General features: G+C 44.7%; 1 protein-coding gene across 6 annotated transcripts in view; it reads right to left on the bottom strand.

Moving 5' to 3' along the window:
- Positions 1–21,036, bottom strand: part of LOC141059940 (G-protein coupled receptor 143-like) — a 106,214-nt gene that overhangs the window by 3,535 nt on the left and 81,643 nt on the right. For 4 of the 6 annotated variants that reach the window (XM_073556163.1, XM_073556167.1, XM_073556166.1 and 1 more), the window contains exons 6-9: positions 20,906–21,014; positions 20,683–20,794; positions 16,271–16,514; positions 13,804–14,734 (exon numbers count right to left, since the gene is read on the bottom strand). In XM_073556163.1, the coding sequence (XP_073412264.1) occupies positions 14,676–14,734; positions 16,271–16,514; positions 20,683–20,794; positions 20,906–21,014 (524 nt within the window). In that variant the 3' untranslated portion in view covers positions 13,804–14,675. Of the gene's footprint in view, positions 1–13,803; positions 14,999–16,270; positions 16,515–20,682; positions 20,795–20,905; positions 21,015–21,036 lie in introns of those variants that run through there. The other 2 variants (XM_073556165.1, XM_073556164.1) reach the window with 2 other exon arrangements.

Genomic DNA, 21,036 nt, shown 5'->3' with positions numbered 1-21,036 from the left:
TGTTTTTGCTAATGTTCACACTTGATTTTATTGGTCTATTCAGTTTTTTGTGTGTTCAGCCAGCCCCGGCTGGGTTGTGCTGAATTTGCACTCTTATTTACCTGTATTTGCCAATTTGCTTTTTAGTCCCTTATTAGATTGGCCTCTTTGCTCTGTCTCAGAATATTTCAGAGTGCTGATATAGTGGGAGAAGTCTAGTGACTTCAGGGTTAATTTTGTTATCAGAAGTGTTGGACATTATTTTGTAGGGTTTTTTGGCAGATTGCAGACAGTGTCTTTCCTTTCCTGTTCTTTAGTTAGTTGGGCCCCATCGCTTGCTCAGCCTATTTTCCTGCCTGTGTTTGTGTTTTCATCTTGCTTCACCGTAAATACATGTGTGGGGGCTGTCTATTCCTTTTGGGTCTGCTCTGGGGCAGTTAGTTTTCCCTTTTCTTGCTTTAGGTTTATGTAGTCCTCCGGCGGTGACAAGGCGTCTAGGAACATCGTAGGAACACTCCACTGCTACTGTTAGTTGTGTGGTTAAGATCAGGGATCTGCAATCTGCATAGTTACCAACCTCTCTGGTTTTCTGGGACTTAGCTTTTTGTTGTTCCTCCTCGGTGACCCATTCATAACAGAGCACACTATAACCCTAACAGGCTAATTAAGGTCTGAAACCTTGGTCAAAGTTATCTGAGCATACAAATATCCAAGGGTGCCCAAACTTTTGCGTCAGCACATTCTCCTTTTTAGAATTTTTAAAATTTAAAAGATTACTATATATAGTGCCTAAAACACAAATAAATGTGTCAGCGTTAACTTTAGACCTTTTAGGGATCATTTCAACTTGCTTAATTGTTCACAATAACAGTAATTTTGACCAAGGGGGCCCAAACTTTTACATGCCACTGTAGGTTTTACCTTCCTCCTGCCTTGACTTTTGGTATGTTTACCTGAGATTTGGTGCCCTAATAATTCTTATAGTGATTCTGTCATCTATGAATCACTGTTTGAACCAAGTAAGGGTGCAACATCGTAGAGCCAAACATTTAACTACACCTTCCTACCTTCATGTTTTCCCTGTATCTCCACCTGCCACTTTTCGTTTTTTGACAGCTTTGGCTTGATAGATAGAAAGCAAGGAGGTAGGATGGTGTATTTGAATGATTGGCCACACTATGATGCACTGAATGTTTGTGCTGACAGAGTCCATTTAAGCCCTTCCTACACATTAGACATCTATCAAATGATGTCTACCCCATTCATAGGAACACTTGGTTTGGCTGTGCTCTCCCATGTTCTCTATGAAACACTCACTGCCAGACTGCTCCAGCAAGGGCTTGTATCCTAAAGAAAAAAAAAAAAAAAAATCAGTTGTTGAAAACCTGACCTGCTGGATCCTTCTCTCGCCCATTATGATACCAAGGGAGAGTTGGGAGGTCCCCATGCACATTAGACTGTAGACCAAAGCAGGCATGACTAGTCTAGGGGCTTTACACCTGGCTGCCAACTCTGGTCCCGGTGTATCCCATAGCATTTTGATTGAGCTCATTAGGACCAATGACTGATATCAATCCACAACTTTTGCAGCACAGACTACATTGCCTTGCAAAAATCAAAGAAGCACTCCTATTACATTTTTTATTCATCAAATGTGTGCATGTAATGTAGTGCAAGTGTATTAATACATTCACCCACTGCTGCTCTCTCCAGTGTCCAGCACCATTCTGATCCTCTCGTTAGTGACGTCACCACAATTGTGGCTAGCTGGCTCACCGTTATATGCATGAGCCAGTAGTCTCTTTTACAAAGTAAGCCTATGGTGTCTTCTTCTGACACTCCATAGGCTTACAATGTAAGAGCCACTTCCGGGTCACACAGAGCGCCGGGTGACCTGGCCAGAGTGCAGAGCGTTGATGTCACTAAGAGGAACAGGACAATGTTGAACACCAGAGAGAGCGGTGGTAGGCGAGTATATTAATACATTCACACTACATTACACACACATTTATTGAATTAAAAAAAAAATCTTTAAAGTTTAAAACCCACGAGATTCCTGTAATTTAGAATAAGCAATGTTATATGGGACTTTAGCTTAGAGAATAAATGTAATTTTGATGCTGTAATTATTCATCTTTACCACTGTAATTTAGGAATCATTGGTTTAAAAAAAACAAAAAAAAAACAAAAAAAAAACAACTTTGTGGCAATTAAACGTACCCTTAAAGTGTTGGTCTTATTCCAAAGGATTGTGATATATGCACAATGTATTGTCACGTGCATTAGCCATACAAAAAAACAAATGCTAAACTATAAAAGCAATTTACAGTTGGTTCATGCAATAAAAAAAAGTTGCAGTGCGTAGATGCATTGCTTTTGCCTGTCCAGCAAGTAAGTGCACTTGGCCAAGAAAAAAAAAAAAAAAAAAAACACGGCAAAACCCTCAAGGCCCGAATACACAACAAATTGAAGTTGGCCAAACCTGCCCAGTATTTTTTTGTTAATTTCTCTTGCGGGCACACTGGGTCTTATGTGTGGAGTTTCTCCAAAGAATTTCATTAGATGAGAAAAATTCACAGGTAAAATTTTTAGTGCATTTTCGCTTAGGAAACGGACTAAAAATGCATGTAATACACACGACTGTCAAAGTTTTGCCAAAGACAAATACCAGGAAGTATTAAAAACAAGGCAGCTTAATTTAAAGGGGTTGTCTGGTGAAAACTGATAAGTCTGTAGTCAATCTGTGTGACTGCAGAATTATGAATCCCCTCCAGAGCACACAATGTGGGCATTCGCCAGTTTCAGACAATGGAATACAGGGTATGTAGTAGTTATATATACTGCCAAAGAGTGGGCAAGGCCTTGCTCCATACAGATGAATGTAGAACAAGGCCGCGCTCACTGGTCGAGGGAACGTATAGCTCATACATACCCTTCAGTCCATGGTCTGAAACCAGCGAAATACTGCAGTGCGCGGTGAGTTCAAAAGTCTGGAGTCGCACAGAGACTGCAGACTTATCGGTTTTGACCAAATAACCCCTTTAAAAGAGGGGGGGGGAATATACCCAGCTAACCCTTGAAGAATTACCCAGATGCATCTTGGCAATATGGAAGCAAGTGATCACGCCGCTACTTGGCATCTTGGTAAATGTTCACAGCTTAATTTAAAAACAGAATATTCCAATGAAACAAAAACCTCAGCATCAAACACACATGTAAAAATGCAAGTAATTTAATTTAGCTAATACATGCAGAAGATCTGCAACATCACAAATTCCCCAAATATTCATATTGGGAACCTAGCATCGAGGTCCAATTACACTGCCAGATAATAGTCAACGAGCTGTTTATAGGAATGCTCATTTCTTGATAATCTTGCAGTATTAGTATTATTATGGGGGACTTCAACTACCCCGACATAGACTGGGAAACTGAAAACTGCGTATCTCAGAAAGGAAACCAATTTCTGTCAGTGACCATGGATAATTATCTGTCACAACTTGTGCAGGGCCCAAATAGAGGGACAGCCCTTCTGGACTTAATTTTAAGCAACAGGCCAGATAGAATAACAGAAGTACGAGTCGATGGGCACCTAGGGAACAGTGACCACAATATAATACAATTCCACTTGTCCTTCAGTAAGGTGCCCTGGAAGGGGGTTACAAAAACGCTGAATTTCAGGAAAGCAAAGTTTGATCAGCTTAGAGAGGAACTACGCCGAATTGATTGGGACAATGTCCTCAAAAATAGGAGCACAGAAAATAAATGGGAAATATTTACCGTATTTTTCGCTTTATAAGACGCTCCGGATTATAAGACGCACCACAATTTTTGAGGAGAAAAATAAGAAAAAAATATTTTTTAATAAAATGGTGGTGCCTCTTATAATCCTTGCATCTTATTGCTTACCGGGGTTGGTGGCTGCGGTGTAGAGGGGTCCCAGGCTCGCTGCTGGAGGAGGCAGGCGTGGAGTGATGCTGCAGGCCGCATTCAGGGATGAGGGGGGGGCTCCGATGTGTGCTGTTGCTGCTGCAGAGTCTTGTGCTGGTGTCAGGTTTCTCCACTTGTCCGGCGGTTGGAAGCCGGTGCTGCGGGTGCTCCGGTGCGGCGTTGTGTGCCCATCGATGCCTGGGGCTCTGCCGACATTGTTCGACAGACCAGAGCCCCAGCATTTCCTCGGTTCCCTGTATATGTGCGCTGAAGTGCCGGTAAAAAAAAAAATGGCCGCCGGCGCGTGCGCAGATGGGATCTCGGGACCAGTTCTCGAGAGATGAGATCTGAAATCTCATCTCTCGAGAGCTGGATCCCGAGATCCCATCTGCGCACGCGCGGCGGCCATTTTTTTGCAGGCACCACCGCGCGCACACAGGGAACCCAGGGAAAATGGCTGCCGGCGCGTGCGCAGGTGGAATCTCGGGACCCACCTCTCGAGAGATGAGATTTCAAATCTCATCTCTCGAGAACTGGGTCCCGAGATCCCATCTGCGCACGCGCCGGCGGCCATCTTTTTACCGGCACACAGGGAACTGAGGAAATGCCGGGGCTCTGGCCTGTCGCACAATGTTGGCAGAGCCCCGGGCATCGACGGGCACACAACGCGGCACCGGACACACCCGCAGCAGCGGCCAGCAACCGCCGGACGCCCCCGATCACAGCCTAGGTAAGGCATGTCCGCTTTGTAAGACGCACCCCTGTTTTCCCCCAAATTTTGGGGGAAAAAAAGCGCGTCTTACAAAGCGGAAAATACGGTAAATCAGTTTTACACACCCACTGCAAGCTAGCCATACAGTACAGAAATAAAAGGGCTAGGAACAGGAGAACACCAATGTGGCTAAATAAGGATGTAAAAAGGGCAATAAATAACAAGAGAAAAATAAAATGTGTAAAAAACAAATACATTTAGCAAAAGTGGAAACTGAGAGACTCATTGCTAAGGAAAGTAAAACAAACCCCAAACTATTCTTTAATTATGTAAACAGTAAAATGATTAAAATTGATGGTGTCGGCCCTTTAAAGAACAATGAGGGTGAAATCATAGAGAGCGATGTGGGAAAAGCAAATGTTTTAAACACTTTATTCTCAACAGTGTTCACACAGGAAAAGGATTTGCCAGGGGAAATGCAGAGTGATAATGTAAACTCCCCATTAAGTATTACCTGCCTAACCTAGGAAGAAGTGCAGAACCGCCTTAGTAAGATTAAAATTGACAAATCACCAGGCCCTGATGGCATTCACCCTCCGGTATTAAGGGAGTTAAGTAATGGGATAGACAGGCCTCTATTCCTTATATTTAAAGACTCTATAGAAACAGGGTCTGATCCTTTTGATTGGCGGCAAGCAAGTGTGGTACCAATATTCAAAAAGGGGTGTAAAAGGGAACCTGGAAACTATAGGCCGGTAAGCTTAACATCTGTTGTGGGTAAAATTTTTGAAGGGTTTCTAAGGGATACCATTATGGAATATCTCAATGTTAATAAATTTTTAACTCCATATCAACATGGATTTATGAAGGATTGCTCCTGTCAAACTAACCTGATCAGCTTCTATGGAGGATGTAAGCTCTCAAATGGACCAAGGAGAATCATTGGATGTCATTTATCTCGACTTCGCTAAAGCATTTGACACTGTCCCACATAAAAGATTGGTAAGTAAGAGGAGAAAGTTTGGGCTAGGGGAAAATGTGTGTAGATGGGTAGGTAGCTGGCTTAGTGATAGAAAACAAAGAGTGGTTATTAATGGTGCATACTCAGATTGGGCCAGGGTTTCTAGTGGGGTACCACAGGGTTCTGTATTGGGCCCCTACTATTTATAGTGGTTTGAAAAAAACATTATATTGTTATCCGAACGCCGCTAACTTATTCTTTTTCTTATTATTATTCAGTTGATTTCCGCAATTAATGCGGCCCAAACCGCTACACGCACAGACTCCGTTGAGGTGTTGTTTCGAAGCCAGCGTCCACGAGAGGTGTGCTGAGTATTCTTCGTGTCAATCGGATTTGTAGTTTTTGCGCAATTTGCGTTTGAAAATTTTTTTTCCCCATCATTGGAATGCACTGTCTCAATGCTTTTCAATGGGAAGGTAAAACATGCCCTGAGGCGATTCAAATGGCAGTAAAGCTCATTGATAAGCGCAGGCACACCTAGTTACTATGCCAACGCCTACGAACGTCACAAGACGCTCCCAGGACACAGTTTCTGGCACATAATATCAGCTCTTAAAGCGAAACCCACAGCACAAATGCAAATCTAGCTTCATCACATGACGCATGCCCCTGAGAGAGAATGTGCGCCAAAGTGGATTTAGAAGCCCAGTGAGCCAAACTAGCTCTTAAAGGGCCGACGCGCCTAAGTGATTCTTAAAGGGCCGGCGTACCAAACTGAGTCTTAAAGGGCCTGCACACCAAATCGAAAGCTGAGTGACCCCAGGCTCCAAATCGGAGGCTGATCGACCCTGGCCTACAAAAAGGAGGCTGAGCCACCCTGGCCTCCAAATTGGACCCAGAGTGGCCCCGTCCACCAAATCGGACCCAGAGTGGCCCCGCCCACCAAATTGAACCCAGAAGGGCTGCGCCCACAAAATCAGACCCTAAGGGGCCCCACCCACAAAATCGGACCCTGAGGAGCCCCGGCCACAAAATCAGACCCTGAGGGGCCCCGCCCACAAAATCAGACCCTGAGGGGCCCCGCCCACAAAATCGGACCCTGAGGGGCCCCGGCCACAAAATCGGACCCTGAGAGGCCCCGGCCACAAAATCGGACCCGGAGGGACCCCGGCCACAAAATCAGACCCTGAGGGGCCCCGCCCACAAAATCGGACCCTGAGGGGACCCACCCACAAAATCGGACCCGGAGGGGCCCCGGCCACAAAATCGGACCCTGAGGGGCCCCGCCCACCAAATCGGACCCTGAGGGGCCCTGCTCACCAAATCGGACCCTGAGGGGCCCCGCTCACCAAATCGGATACTGAGGGGCCCCGCCCTGCAAGTCGGACCCTGAGGGGCCCCACCTACCAAATGGCCCTGAGGTGCCCCACTCACCAAATCAGACTCTGAGGGGCCCCACTCACCAAATCAGACCCCGAGGGGCCCTGCCCACCAAATCGGACCCTAAGGGGCCCCGCCCACCAAATCGGACCCCGAGGGGCCTCACACAAAAAATAAGACCCTGAGGGGCTCCGGCCACAAGATCGGACCCTGAGGGATCCCGTCCACCAATTCAAGCCCTGAGGAGTCCAGGCCACTGAATCGGATCCTGAGGGGCCCCACCCACCAAATCAGACCCCGAGGGGCCCCAAAGGCCAAAGTGGCCCCTGAGAGGCACCCACAGTTAAAACGGATCCTGAGTTGAAAGTCTTGCAGGGGCAGCAGGCAAGTCTCTCTTAAAGGGGCAGCCCGGGCTCCATTTCAAAGCACTATCTGTACTTCCTTCAGGAAATACATATCTAGTTACTATATTTATTAATGATCTAGTGGATGGCTTACACAGTAAAATATCAGTATTTGCAGATGATACAAAACTATATAAGGTAGTTAACACAAAGGAGGACAATTTGCAACTACAGACAGATTTGGAGTAAATTGGAGAATTGGGATAAAAAATGGCAAATGAGGTTTAACACATAAGTGTAAGGTTATGCACATGGGAAGGAGAAACAGATGCTATAATTACTTACTAAATGGGAAACTGCTGGGGAAATCAGACATGGAAAAAGACTTAGGCATCTTAGTCAATAACAAGCTAAATTGGAGTGCCCAGTGTCAGGCAGCTGCCATGAAAACAAATAGGGTCATGAGATGCATTAGAAGAGGTCTGGGGACACGAGATGAAAACATAATTCTCCCTCTGTACAAATCACTCGTCAGACCACACTTGGAGTATGGTGTGCAATTTTGGACGCCGGTGCTCAAGAAAGACATTACTGAACTTGAGAGGGTTCAAAGGCGGGCTACTAAAATGATAAATGGAGTTGGTTCACTACAATACCCAGAAAGGTTATCAAAATTAGGTCTATTTACTCTAGAAAAGAGAAGACTTAGGGGAGACTTAATATATATGTATAAGTATATCAGAGGGCAATACAGAGATCTCTCCAATGAACTGTTTGTACCAAGGACTGTGACAAGAACAAGGGGCATTCTCTTTGTTTGGAGGAAAGACAATTTCTGCACCAGCATAGAAGAGGGTTCTTCACGGTAAGAGCAGTGAGGCTCTGGAATTCTCTTCCTGAGGAAGTGGTGATGGCCAACTCACTGAGTGAATTTAAGAAAGGAATGGATGCTTTTCTTGTGAGTAACAGTATAGAAGGTTACGAATAACAGAATATTCTAGGTAGATGGTTGACCCAGCTTAGGGGGAAGGAATTTTTTTCCCTATGGAGAAAATTGGCTTCTACTCTGTGGGTTTTTTGCCTTCCCCAGGATCAACAATGCAGAACAGCTGCACTAAAAATAGGCTGAACTAGATGGACATAAGGTCTTCCTTCAGCCTTCAAAACTATGTTACTATGATTCCATGGTGCTGTACATGAGAAGGGGTTACATACAAATTACAAATATCACTTACAGTAAACAAACTAACAATCACAGACTGATATAGAGGGGAGAGAGGACCCTGCCCTTTCGGGCTTACATTCTACAGGGTGGTGGGGAAGGAGACAGTAGGTTGGGGGGTTGCAGCAGCTCCAGTGATGGTGAGGCAGTGGCTCCAGTAGTGGTGAGGGGGCAGTGGAGATCATTGCAGGCTGTAGGCTTTCCTGAGAGATGGGTTTTCAGGTTCCGTCTGAAGGATCCGAGTGTGGTTGATAGCCGGACATGTTGGTGCAAAGAATTCCAGAGGATGGGGGCTATTCGGGAGAAGTTTTGGAGGCGGTTGGGTGAGGAGCGAATAAGTGTGGAGGAGAGGAGGTCTTGGGAGGATCGGAGATTATGTGAGGTTAGATATCGGGAGATTAATTCAGAGATATATGGAGGAGACAGGATATAGATGGCCTTGTAGGTCAGTATTAGTAATTTGAATTGGATACGCTGAGGGAGTGGGAGCCAGTGAAGAGATTTGCAGAGGGGAGAAGCGGAGGAGTAGCGAGCAGAGAGATGAATTAGTCGGGCAGCAGAGTTAAGGATGGACTGGAGTGGTGCGAGGGTGTTAGGAGGGAGGCCACAGAAAAGGATGTTGCAGTAGTCGAGACAGGAGATGATGAGGGCATGCACAAGCTTTTTAGTAGAGTGAGGGTTGATGAAGGGACAGATTCTGGAAATATTTTTCAGCTAGAGGCGGCAGGAGGTGGAGAGAGCTTGGATGTGCGGTTTGAAGGACAGGGCAGAGTCAAGCTTACTCCAAGGCAGTGGGCCTCTGGTACGGGGGAAAGCGTGATGTCCTCAATTGTTATAGATAGGTCAGATAAGGAAGATCTGTGAGATGGGGAAAAGATGATCAGTTCAGATTTGTCCACATTCAGTTTGATTAAGCAGGAGGAGAAGGAGGCTATGACTGATAGACACTCTGGGATTTTGGAGAGAAGAGCGGTGACGTCTGGGCTAGAGAGGTAGATCTTGGTATCATCGGCATAAAGGTGGTACTGGAATCCGTGGGACTTTATGAGTTGCCCCAGGCCAAGTGTATAGATTGAGAAGAGTAGGGGTCCTAGAACAGAGCCTTGGGGGACTCCAACAGAGAGAGGGTGGGATGAGGAAGTAGTGAGGGAGTGGGAGATGCTGAATGTGCGGTTGGAGAGGTATGAGGAGATCCAGGATAGGGCAAGGTCTTTGATGCCAAAGGAAGAGAGGATCTGTAGTAGGAGGCAGTGGTCAACTGTGTCGAAGGCAGAGGACAGGTCTAGAAGGAGGATTATAGAGTATTGTCCGTTCGCTTTGGCTGTAAGTAGGTCATTAGTAATTTCCGTCAGGGTTGTCTCAGTGGAGTGATGGGGGCAGAAACCAGATTGTAGATTGTCAAAGAGCAGGCTAGATGAGAGATGGGAGGAAAGTTCAGCGTGGGCGTGCTGCTCCAGGAGTTTGGAAGCGAACGGGAGCAGCGATATTGGGTGGTAGCTGGACATAGCGGTTGGGTCGAGGGTTGGCTTTTTGAGGATAGGCGTGATTGTAGCATGTTTGAAAGCAGAAGGGTGGTGGCGAGGTTGGGGAGGAGGTGGGATGGGATGGGGTCAAGTGCACAAGTGGTGAGGTGTGATTTCGAGAGAAGGGGAGCTTCAGTGATGTTAGATAAGGAGGTTATGGGGTTTGGGCATTGGTCTGGTATGCAAAGGGGTTGTGGTGGTTGAATAATAAAGACTTGCCGTGTTTGGTCTATCTTGTTTTTGAAGTGCATGGCGAAGTCCTCAGCAGAGATTAGGGAAGTTGGAGGAGGCAGTGGTGGGCGGAGGAGGGAGTTAAAAGTATTGAACAACTGTTTAGGGTTGTCGAATAAGGAGGATACAAGGGATGTAAAGTAGGCCTGTTTAGCAGAGGTGAGAGCTGATTTGAATGCAAGTGTTGCTTTTTTGAGTGCAGTGAAGTCGTCTTGGGAATGCGTTTTCTTCCAGTGCAGTTCAGCAATTCTGGAGGCTTACCGAAGCTTTTTAGTGGTGTTATTGTGCCAGGGTTGTCTATTGATTCTTTGCACTCTGTTATGCATGACAGGGGCGACCGAGTCGATGGCTGATGCAATAGTGGCATTATAGAAACTAGTGGCAGTGTCTGTGCCGTGAAGTGAGGATATGGAGGACAGTGGTAGGATAAAGTCAGACAGTGAGTGAGTGTCTAGATGTGCAAGGTTTCTGTGGGGGTGCGTGTGTTGCTGGACATGGGTGACAGGTGAGGAGGACAGGGATGAGAAAGTGAGTAGATGGTGGTCAGATAGAGGGAGAGGGGAGGTTGTGAAGTTAGAAAGAGAGCAGAGGCGGGTGAAGACCAGGTCTAATGTGTGTCAATCTGTGTGGGTGGCTGAGGAGGCCCACTGAGTAAGTCCAAAGGAAGAAGTAAGGGACAGGAGTTTGGAAGCTGCTGACTGGTGGGTGTCAATGGGGATGTTGAAGTCACCCATGATGATGGTGGGAATGTCAGCAGAGAGAAAGTGAAGGAGCCAGGTGAATTGGTCAAAGGCAGTGGTGGGGCCTGGAGGTTGGTATATCACAGCTACTTGGAGGTTGGAGGGAGAGTAGATGCGGACAGAGTGGACTTCAAAAGAGGGGAGGACAAGGGAGGGAGGGAGCAGGTGGGATTGGGTTGAAGGTGCAGTTGGAAGAAAGGAGAAGACCCACTCCTCCACCCTGTCTGTTGCCAGGGCGAGTCATGTGGGTGAAGTGGAGGCCGCCATAGCATAGCACAGCAGGGGAAGCAGTATCGGAGGGTGTCAGCCATGTTTCAGTGAGGCCAAGGAACGAAAAATTGCGAGAGGTAAAGGAGGTCGCGAATCACATGGAGTTTATTGCAGATGGAGCGGGCATTCCAGAGTGATACAGAGAGAGGGAGCAGGGTGGTGGGTGTCAAAGGCAGGGATTTGAGGTTGGAAAGATTTCGGGTGTTTTTTTGGGATTGGGAGTGATAGAAGGGGGTAATAATGGGAGGTATGAGCTGTGGGGGTCCAGGGTTGGAAGATATGTCGCCAGCAGTGAGGAGAAGCAGAGAGAGGCAGAGCAGGTGGGAGGAGGAGAGTGGGAGATGTGTTTTGTGTGTTGTTAGGAGAGATCTGAAGTTGAGGAGTAGATCAGCGGAAGAGGTCAGATGAGGGGGCAAGAGGGAAGGAGAGATTATAACTTGGTTAGAGGTTGCTGGGTCTGTGGATAGCGAAGGAGTGTCAGGAGTAATGGAGGCAAAACCATTAGAGCATATTTCAGCATAGTAAGAGAAAGTGTGGAGCTGATAGAAAGAAATTTGGTGTATTTAAACAGAGTTTTGGTGTACCTTCTGGCATATTTCAATTATTATCCTTATAATGACATCCTTGTAATGGCAGACCAGGGTCTAGGCAGACCAATCTCTAAGAATTTATAACAGCTCAAATGCACATCAAACAGGCCCATGTGTGGTCAGGAGGGAGGAGCAGCAGGGACACTGCTTGCACACACAGGAGGGGATTAATTAGAAGTCAGAAAGGAATAGAGAATAAAAAAATCCAAAAAGGACAGAGACCATTGATAGCAGACAGATACAAGAGTGATTGGGGGTTCAGGAAAGATGGGTGCTGAAGGTATTGCAGCCACTGGACATACCATTGATAGCAGACAGATACAAGAGTGATAACAGCAGTACAAACAAGCTGACGATCACACTAGGACAGTGCTGGCGAACCTACGGCACACAGAGCCCTCTCAGCTGGCACGTGGCCTCGCCTCACTGCTCTGGAGCTGCAGCTTCCTTCCTCTCACTTATTGAGCGGCGCGGTCGCAGAGCTGAATGATGATGTCATCCAGCCGAGGCCACGCTGCTCAATGTGTGAGAGGAAGTGAGAGGAAGGAAGCTGCCGGCGCGCGGAGAGGCGTGTATGTGTGTGTGGCGCCACTGGTGTTTGTGTGATGGGGAGAGGGCCAATGATGGGAGCGATGGGGAGAGAAGAATGATGGGAGCGATGGGGAGAGGGATAATGATGGGAGCGATGGGGAGAGAGGAATGATGGGAGCGATGGGGAGAGGGATAATGATGGGAGTGATGGGGAGAGAGATAATGATGGAAGTGATGGGGAGAGAGATAATGATGGAAGTGATGGGGAGAGGGCAATGATGGTGTGATGGGGAGGAGGAAATGATGGAGGTGGAGAAATGGGCAATTTCTACATGACGGAGATCATGGTGGGGCATATTTCTGCATGAAGAGGATCATGATGGGGCATTTGGCACTTAATCATAAATAGCTGGGTTTTAGGTTGCAGTTCGGGCACTCTGTCTCAGAAAGGTTCGCCATCACTGGACTAGGAAAATGCTTCTTTGTAGGTGAAATTATTTTTCTACTGCACAAAAGATCATTCTTGACAGCACATTGTCCTGTGTAAACAAGACTCATGCCGCCAAGACCAATGGCAGTCTATGCGAGCAGAACGATACATAATAGATCGCTCACTGAGCGCCTGAAGCTGGGTTGGTCTGCGTAAATAGACTAATGACAGCCAATTAAGAAGTGGATCAGTGGGTGGCTAGTGCCCCAGGTCGGCCTGTGCAAATGAACCTTTAGAGCTGCTCTCAGAGAACATAGCGGCCAAGCTGAGTGAATGGGGGAATGGAGAGAGATGTTGGCTAAGCGACCTTTACGTAGCATGTAATATCCTATTTATATGGGGCCTTTACATATTAATGATATTGCAGAGGTGGTTTGCATTTTTTATTTCTCTAAAGATAAAGCAACCACATTTTGTTTTTCAGTTCTTTATGTTTAAAAGTTCAATCCAGTTTTTCTTAACAGGGCACCCAAAAGTAAAATGTGGAGTCCAACTTTAGAATAGGAAGTTTGTCTTTTTTTCCTTTTATGACCACATTCAACCTTTGATCAAATCAAGGTTAACAGAGGGATTTGTGAGAACGCAGTATCAGCACGTCATGGTGCCATATAAATAAGGAGATTTGGCCAGAGTAATGACTGACTAGATCTGCTGTGTTTTGTTGGACGATGATATCTAATACAATCAAAGGTGACTTTATCTAAACTGGCAAAAACGGATCAGGCAAAACTGATACCCAGTCTGATGCAGGGGCCTAGGAACCGTGCATGATACTGGCATCGAAACGCCAACAAAGGCGCATAAGGCATAACTCGTGCACCAGTCCTCAGACTGTTCTTTATGTCTCTATCTGGTAGCAGATCTTGTTTTACTCATAGAGTAAGAAGAATGGCCACACTGTTTGATGCTGTAAATTTATTATGCCAGTTCCATTCTTGTTCTACATTCACAGTACGTCTCCCGTCTGGTAAGACGTGTTCAGTCTCTCATTGCAAATGGTGAAACATGCGGCAATGACAATACATAAAATTATACACACATTTATAATTCATATGTATTTAGCCAGCAGATGAAAATTGCATCCTCCACCCCCCATGGCCCAAACACTAATTTAACAAAGGCTGTGAATGTGTAGATTGATATGCGATTCAGTTTTTTGCTTTCCATAACCTCATGATTTTCACATTTTATTAATAACGCCAATTTAATATCTACATCATGGTCTCAGGAAATTCGCCAATAAATGCAACAAATTGGAGCATTAAGGTCTGACCATCAGGGTTAAAGTCCCAGATTATTATTATTTTTTTTTTTCTAACACATACCATGAATAAGATATTCAATTGCAAAAAGGATGAAGTACCTAAAACTGATCGCATTTATGGGTCTTCTACATAACTGCCTAGACAAAAAGGTAGCCAGAATGGAGAAATTGATTGGCTGCTATGAGCAAAGTCTTTTTCATAGCTACACATTTTTTATAAATGTGGTCTGCAGTGTAATAATTGGCCAGTCCAAGTCCAGAGTCTTTCTAAACATAGTACAATTTTTTGTTGTCTATTTATGCGTATTGACTGACAGAGCCTGGGTCGTGCATCAGAACCTCATCCTAATGATATTGATCGTAACCAACCTTGTACAATGTAGAAAATAAAAAGCTACTTTTTCACAGAGATCATTCTGAAAAGCAGGCAGCTACAATTTTTCTAGATAAAGCTAAATATGCATTTGGAGTCCGGTGTAAATGTTTGGAACCATCCCGAAGGGGCTAGTTACTGTCGCATCCCTAGGAGACGTACTGCATTTATTTCCAAGGCAGAACAATTCAATTCTGGAGAAAAGCAGAAAGAATACACACATTTATAGACATATACTATATTATATATACAGTACATACATATAATCATTGAGAGGATAAAAAAAAAACGTTTGTGGAAGACTGGGAATAGATTCAGGGAGGCCACTTGTTTTTGTCAACTAGCACATGTCTCAGATCTTAATTCAATTAAGCATCAGTGGAAAGTCAACATTTTGAACTCTGTAATGTGTCTCATATCATTTCTGAACAATCCTTGGTGTTTCGGGAAGCATTATCCTGCCAAAACAAGCCATTGCCATTAGTGGGTAAATGTGCTTTGATAGGGTTTAAGAGCTGTACTTTAATATTTAAAAAGGTAACCCACCGGGAGAATCATGTACAAAAACCAGGGGTAGAATGAATGAGATACTGGCTGCACAATTGCAGCAATGTACGCTTTATATGAGACATTTTGGAGATAAAGAGAATGTCAGCATCCACTTCTCAATTTATTTATACAAGCAAAACAATGCTGTACTCTAAAACTACAAGAGGCAAGAAAATAGTGGGCTAAGCAGATCCCAAGTGGGGAACAACCTATGGTCTGTTAATTTAGCACAGCAAGACATACAAGAATCAAATGGATACAGATCCTTCATCACATGTAGCTCCAATGAGAACCTCAGCTCATAAATGGAGGCCCTTTTCTTAAGGTCCCGTTACATTTAGCGATGCACCAGCGATCCAGACAACGATACGACCTGGTAGGGATCGCTGGTGCGTCGCTAAATGATCGCTAGTTAGTTGCCAAACAGGCAGATCTCTTCAGCGATGCAGCAATGATCTAGCGATCAAACACAGCGATGCATGCTGGCCAGCGGGACGCCGACGACTAAAAATGGCCCAGGACATTCCTGCACGATCAGCGATATCCAGCACGAGGGCCAGTTGCTGCTGTGTGTGTCACATGTAGCGAGATCGCTGTTGTGTCACAAAATCGGTGACGCATTAGCGATCTCGCTATGTGAGACGGGGTCTTAAAGGGGGTTTTGCACATAGCGATATCGCTAACAACATTGCTAAAGCATCACCGATTTGGTGATGCAGCAGCGATATCGCTATGTGTGATACTTACCTCCGACCGGCTCCCCCGCTGTCCATCGCTGATCGCGCAGCTCAATTTCTCGTCGGGCGCTTCCGGCTGGGCTTCCTGCTGGCGCCGACGAGCGACGCGTGGACGCGGACGGGAGGACGTCAGGATCGCTGCGTCTGAAAGGTAAGTAACGACCGCTGTATCGCTGCTGCATCGCTGTGAGATCTGCCTGTGTGGCAGCTCACTAGCGACCATTTAGCGATGCACCAGCGATCCTGACCGGGTCGTATCGTGGTCAGGATCGCTGGTGCATCGCTAAATGTAAAGGGGCCTTAAGTCGTACCTGAAGCATGGACTTTTAAACAATACCTCTGACAGAAAGGAAACCAGTATACTTCCATGTTTGCAAATTTAGAACACTAATTCAATGTTCATTACTACAAAGGAAGATGCCTAGGCCCCAATATTATGCTTACCCACAGAGGAACCAGAGTCCATCAGTTGTAAAAGGTTTGGGAAGGACAGTTTTCCTGTGGCTTGTGCTGTCTGTGGCCTCAATAAAAGATTTTCCTCTTCTGCTAGTCCTGAATCCTCCCTATCTAGCCTATTTCCAGAAGGTGCTTCTTCAGCTGCACTGCTCCGAGTAACACAAGCACCAGAACTCCTCCAGCCAAAAAAAGCCAGGGAATGTACGCAACAAAACATGGGATTCAAAATACCCTGAAAAACAAAGATCACCATTGTTTGTTTTTTTTTAATCTTTAAACCACCAACACATCACATAACAGTGCAGTAGTATGAAAGACATAAATCCATAAAGAAAGAGCAAGACCACGCAATATAATCTGCAAATATGGCAGGTAAGCTTAGGTTCAAGACAGGCTATAAGTCAATAGCAGATGTATGCAGTCACTTACATTTGCGGCATACAATCGGCAGGTAATTGCAAAATTTCCCACCAAATGCAATGCCGAATGTAATGTAAATCTAGTATAAGAGTTTACAATATGATACAGTAGACCATCTTGTGTGCTGTATTGTGCATTTCAGAAATTTTCCTAATATTAGAAAGTCCATTTACCCCTTAAAGAGGCGCTTTTACCAGTTTGAAAATTTTAAACTGACCACATAATGGAAAAGTTTCTTATTCCTACTCATTTAGACACTGTTCACATGTTCAGGTTTTAATATATTAGCTAGGGACTGCTTCAATAGGGGTTACCTTGACGTGGTGGAGCAGCTTGGCATATGTTTTTTTGCAAAAAAAAATGTATCGACTAATTACCCTGTATTTGTTATCTTTTACCAGCACTTGCTGACTACTATTACATGTCTTACTGCAAGGTATTTTTGCACATTCTTCATTCTGTGCTTTGTTTGTGTTTCAGTCAGTCAATGGGTGGTGTGAACATTGTCTTACCGACTTGATCACATTTGTGCATGTCACATGTGTTTTTAATAAGGAAGAAAAAGCACCACTGCAAAAGAGCGCACACTGAACCAATATAGTGAAACTAGAAAATATTTATTGATACAAAAGAGTTACACATTAAAATCATGATAAAAACACTTCCCCTGACGAAGCCATACGGGTTGTGGCGATACGCGTGGGGTAATGGTCCTGGGCTGGGCACCCACCTGTTTGCTCCTTATTACAGTTTTCAACCTCCTGTTTTGATGTGGACGTTGTCTGTTTTTTGTATACCTTGGTATTGCCCATTATTATAGGGTGCATTATTCATTTTGGTGATCCTGTCCTTGTGGCTTATCATGGCCCGTGTACTCAAACCAGGTAGCATGGATGGCTATATGGAATGAATTGATTCCATTAAGTTATTGTGCAGTGTTAGGGCCTTATGGTCCTCATGAGCCTAGTAATAGGGAGGTTTACTGATACATTGCTACAGCTGGGTCAGACTATGTATAGGCAATTGTATTATATTATATATGTTTTTCATGTGTCATATTCAATTGCTATGTACTTGTGGGATGCCTGTCATGTTTTTATCATGATTTTAATGTGTAACTCTTTTGTATCAATAAATATTTTCTAGTTTCACTATATTGGTTCAGTGTGCGCTCTTTTGCAGTAGTGCTTTTTCTTCCTTGTCCTGATTGCTAACTTCCACTGCTGCGGCACCTGACCTTTATATACAATATGGTATTTGGCACAGTTAGTGCACCCAACCTTGTTAATTGTACATGTGTTTTTAATAATGGAAAAGTGGCTGCAGAGCTGAGTAAAACGTAGTTAATTTTATTTTCTCCTCTCCGTTGTGGAGATATTCGCTTGAAAAGTTTAGGTTATAATTTATGTTAAATCAAAGAGGGCGTTAGCAGCGCGTCTTCTCTGGGGGTGTGTACTTCTTCCCCTGCATGAGGCTCACTAATCATTAGCCGGTAGCAATATGCAGGTTAAAGAATAATAGCTTAGAGAAGGTTTTCGCTTGTATAAGCCATGTAATGACTGTCTGATCTCACTACAAAGAGCTGAGTGTGAGAATACCTTTCAACTCATGGCAGTCAATATAGCGGGAAGGAAATTTAGAAGAGCTCATCGTCTCACCACACCCACACACACATTAAAAGATTGCCTACAGGGAGGATACACCCCCTGTGAATGTTATTGTGGGTGCAGATCATTGCCATGGTACTCTGAGGTTATCTGATGATCCCAGGGTATGGTGGCCTGTAAGATCTAGCTATAAGCAGAGTCTTAGGGTATCGTTACACTAAGCGACGCACCAGCGATCCCGACAACGATCTTGACCTGGTAAGGATCGCTGGTGCACCGCTAAATGGTCGCTAGTGAGCTGTCAAACAGACAGATCTACTCAACGACGCAGCAACGATCTGGCGATCTGTATATCGACCTCGGCGGTCGTTGGTATCTTGTCACACAGCAGCTATTCTGACGACTGCCGCCTGCATCCATGAGTTCTGTGTCGCCAACAAGGTCGCTCGGAGTCAAACACAGCGATGCGTGCTGGCTAGCGGGACACCAGCGATCAAAAAACCAAATCCTAAAAGACTCATTAGGAAAAACAAAATTTGACTATTCAACACGTTGCGTTCGACGTGGGTCGCTGCATCGTCAAAACGACGCATGCGGACACATCTGCATACATCCGCACGGCCTGTGTACCCATTGTTAAAGATAGGTACGTGAGCTGCATGCAGACGTAGGAGGAGCTGACCGGAGGAGGTGCGGCAGTGGCCTCTGCCAAACGCTAGTGTGAAAAACAAAAACAAAACATATTTTTTATGTTATTACAGCATGAGGCCTTGTAGATTAGTGTTTTGGTGATTATGATGCACAGACATTGTATATTTTTAGGATAGAAAAAAAAAGAATTCTGAAATCTATAGAATCCTAGTATATACACACACATCACCTGTCCCAGTGATGTGACTGCAATATTTTAGCAAATCTAAAAAGGGGCCTTTTACACAATGCAGTGATCTGCTGAACACAAACATTTTAATATTGTAAATTTTCACAGTTATCAAACAATTAAAAGTTTGTGATCGCAGGCAATTCATCTGTCCACGTACAACGATCCTTTTGTTTTGCCTTCCATCCACATGGACAGACCTGTCTTAAAAATTAATTTACAATTAACACAATGTCTGACCTCAAGTGTTATTGTCTACTTAACCAGCTGAGATAATTGCTGCTGAGTTTACAACTCTCCTATCACTTCTTTACAAGTCTGATAAAAGAACACCAGCTGATTGGAGGAATGGTAAATAGTCATGTTCTCGCATAAGCAGGACAGTAAATTTACTATCAAAGCAAACAAGGAAGATCCATTTACAAATATGAATAATAAGAACAAGAGGTGATGTAATACAAAACACCTAAAGCTGGACATAAACATCAGATCAAACATCCTTAAACTGCATTTACACGCACAGATCTCTGAAGCATATTAAAAACATCACTGAAAGAGAAAAAAGCAGCCCCACTGGCAATACCATGTCCAGACACAAATGCACAAACGGGATTCAGCAGGTCCCCCTTGATAAAGGCGGGGGCAGCACAGGTGCAAAATACTGAAAACAACCACTTAGTAACCATCTAACATTTCAAAATGTAATCATGGGTGACCCGCTCCATTCCGTTTGTGCATTTGTGTATGGACATGGTATAGCAAATATGACTGCTTTCCCCCCACCTCTTTCAGTGATGTTTTTATTGATTTTTATTCCTTTTCAGCTATTTTTTTCCATAAGCATATTAGACTACAGCCTGCCATACATATTAGATGGCTTTCGCTCAAACAATGCTTCTTATGATCGGTAGGCCGATAGCCATCTCAGCAGTCTCTCCCTTACACAGAAGAGCTTGTTCGGCCATGCGCTCCTGTGTGCTCAGAGAAAGCGGGCGGCAGCTTACGCAGGGAGGACAATGCAATTGGCAGGCCAAAATAGGACATCTCCCCCGAAAATCAGTCGGTCAGCACTCCCAACATACATTAGTGTAGAATTCAGCAGACATTGGTATAAAGTGATTGATTGCCTTAACACCATCCAAAGCCACCAATATCCGCATGCTTGGACAACAGCCTAATGTGTATTTTGTCCCCTGCAAGATAAGTCTATGCCAAAAGGAGTCTGGCATCGGCTTTCTTGTAGAGAACACAAAAACGTTTGGGCGAACATTCCTTTCTATGTGGGAGTCGGGAGAGACAACAGTTGACTGAACGAGGTTTCGATGAGCAGCTATCCATCATGTATGGGGCCCCTTAGCCATTGGCATCAACAGCTATTCTTATCTCCCTAAATCATGCCAAAATGAAACCTTTGATTCCCACAGCCCTTTATCTGAGATTATAATGAAGTACTTTGTGAACAAGTGCATGTGGCATGTAGAAATGTTTGTTACCATTATGACAAAAGTCGTGACTGCGGCCAAGTGTAACTGTCGAGGAGGCTCTGACGTTTCGGATACTTCAACAAGAAACAGCATAAAGTCACAAAGTACGTTCCCCAGCCAGCTGCAGTAGGCAAAAGAATGACAATAAGAACAGTAAGAGGATTGTGGTTTTATTTTTATTTTTTTAAATAAAAAGCCATTTTTACAATATATTCAGGACTAAAACACTTACCAGACTATAAAAGTACCATTGATCTGGAACAGTCTTCTGCTTAAGGCGTGTTTCTTATCTCGCTCACAGCAAGTGTAGGCCCCAAATTTCATCTTAAGGACAGCAGGTACTAACAGATAAACGTAGACAAA

This window comes from Dendrobates tinctorius, unplaced genomic scaffold (genome assembly GCF_039654945.1).
Source record: "Dendrobates tinctorius isolate UK_male_01 unplaced genomic scaffold, ASM3965494v1 ptg000231l, whole genome shotgun sequence".
NCBI lineage: Eukaryota > Metazoa > Chordata > Amphibia > Anura > Dendrobatidae > Dendrobates > Dendrobates tinctorius.
The sequence above is the reverse complement of the archived record's forward strand: the minus strand, read 5'-3'. Positions and strand labels throughout refer to the sequence as shown.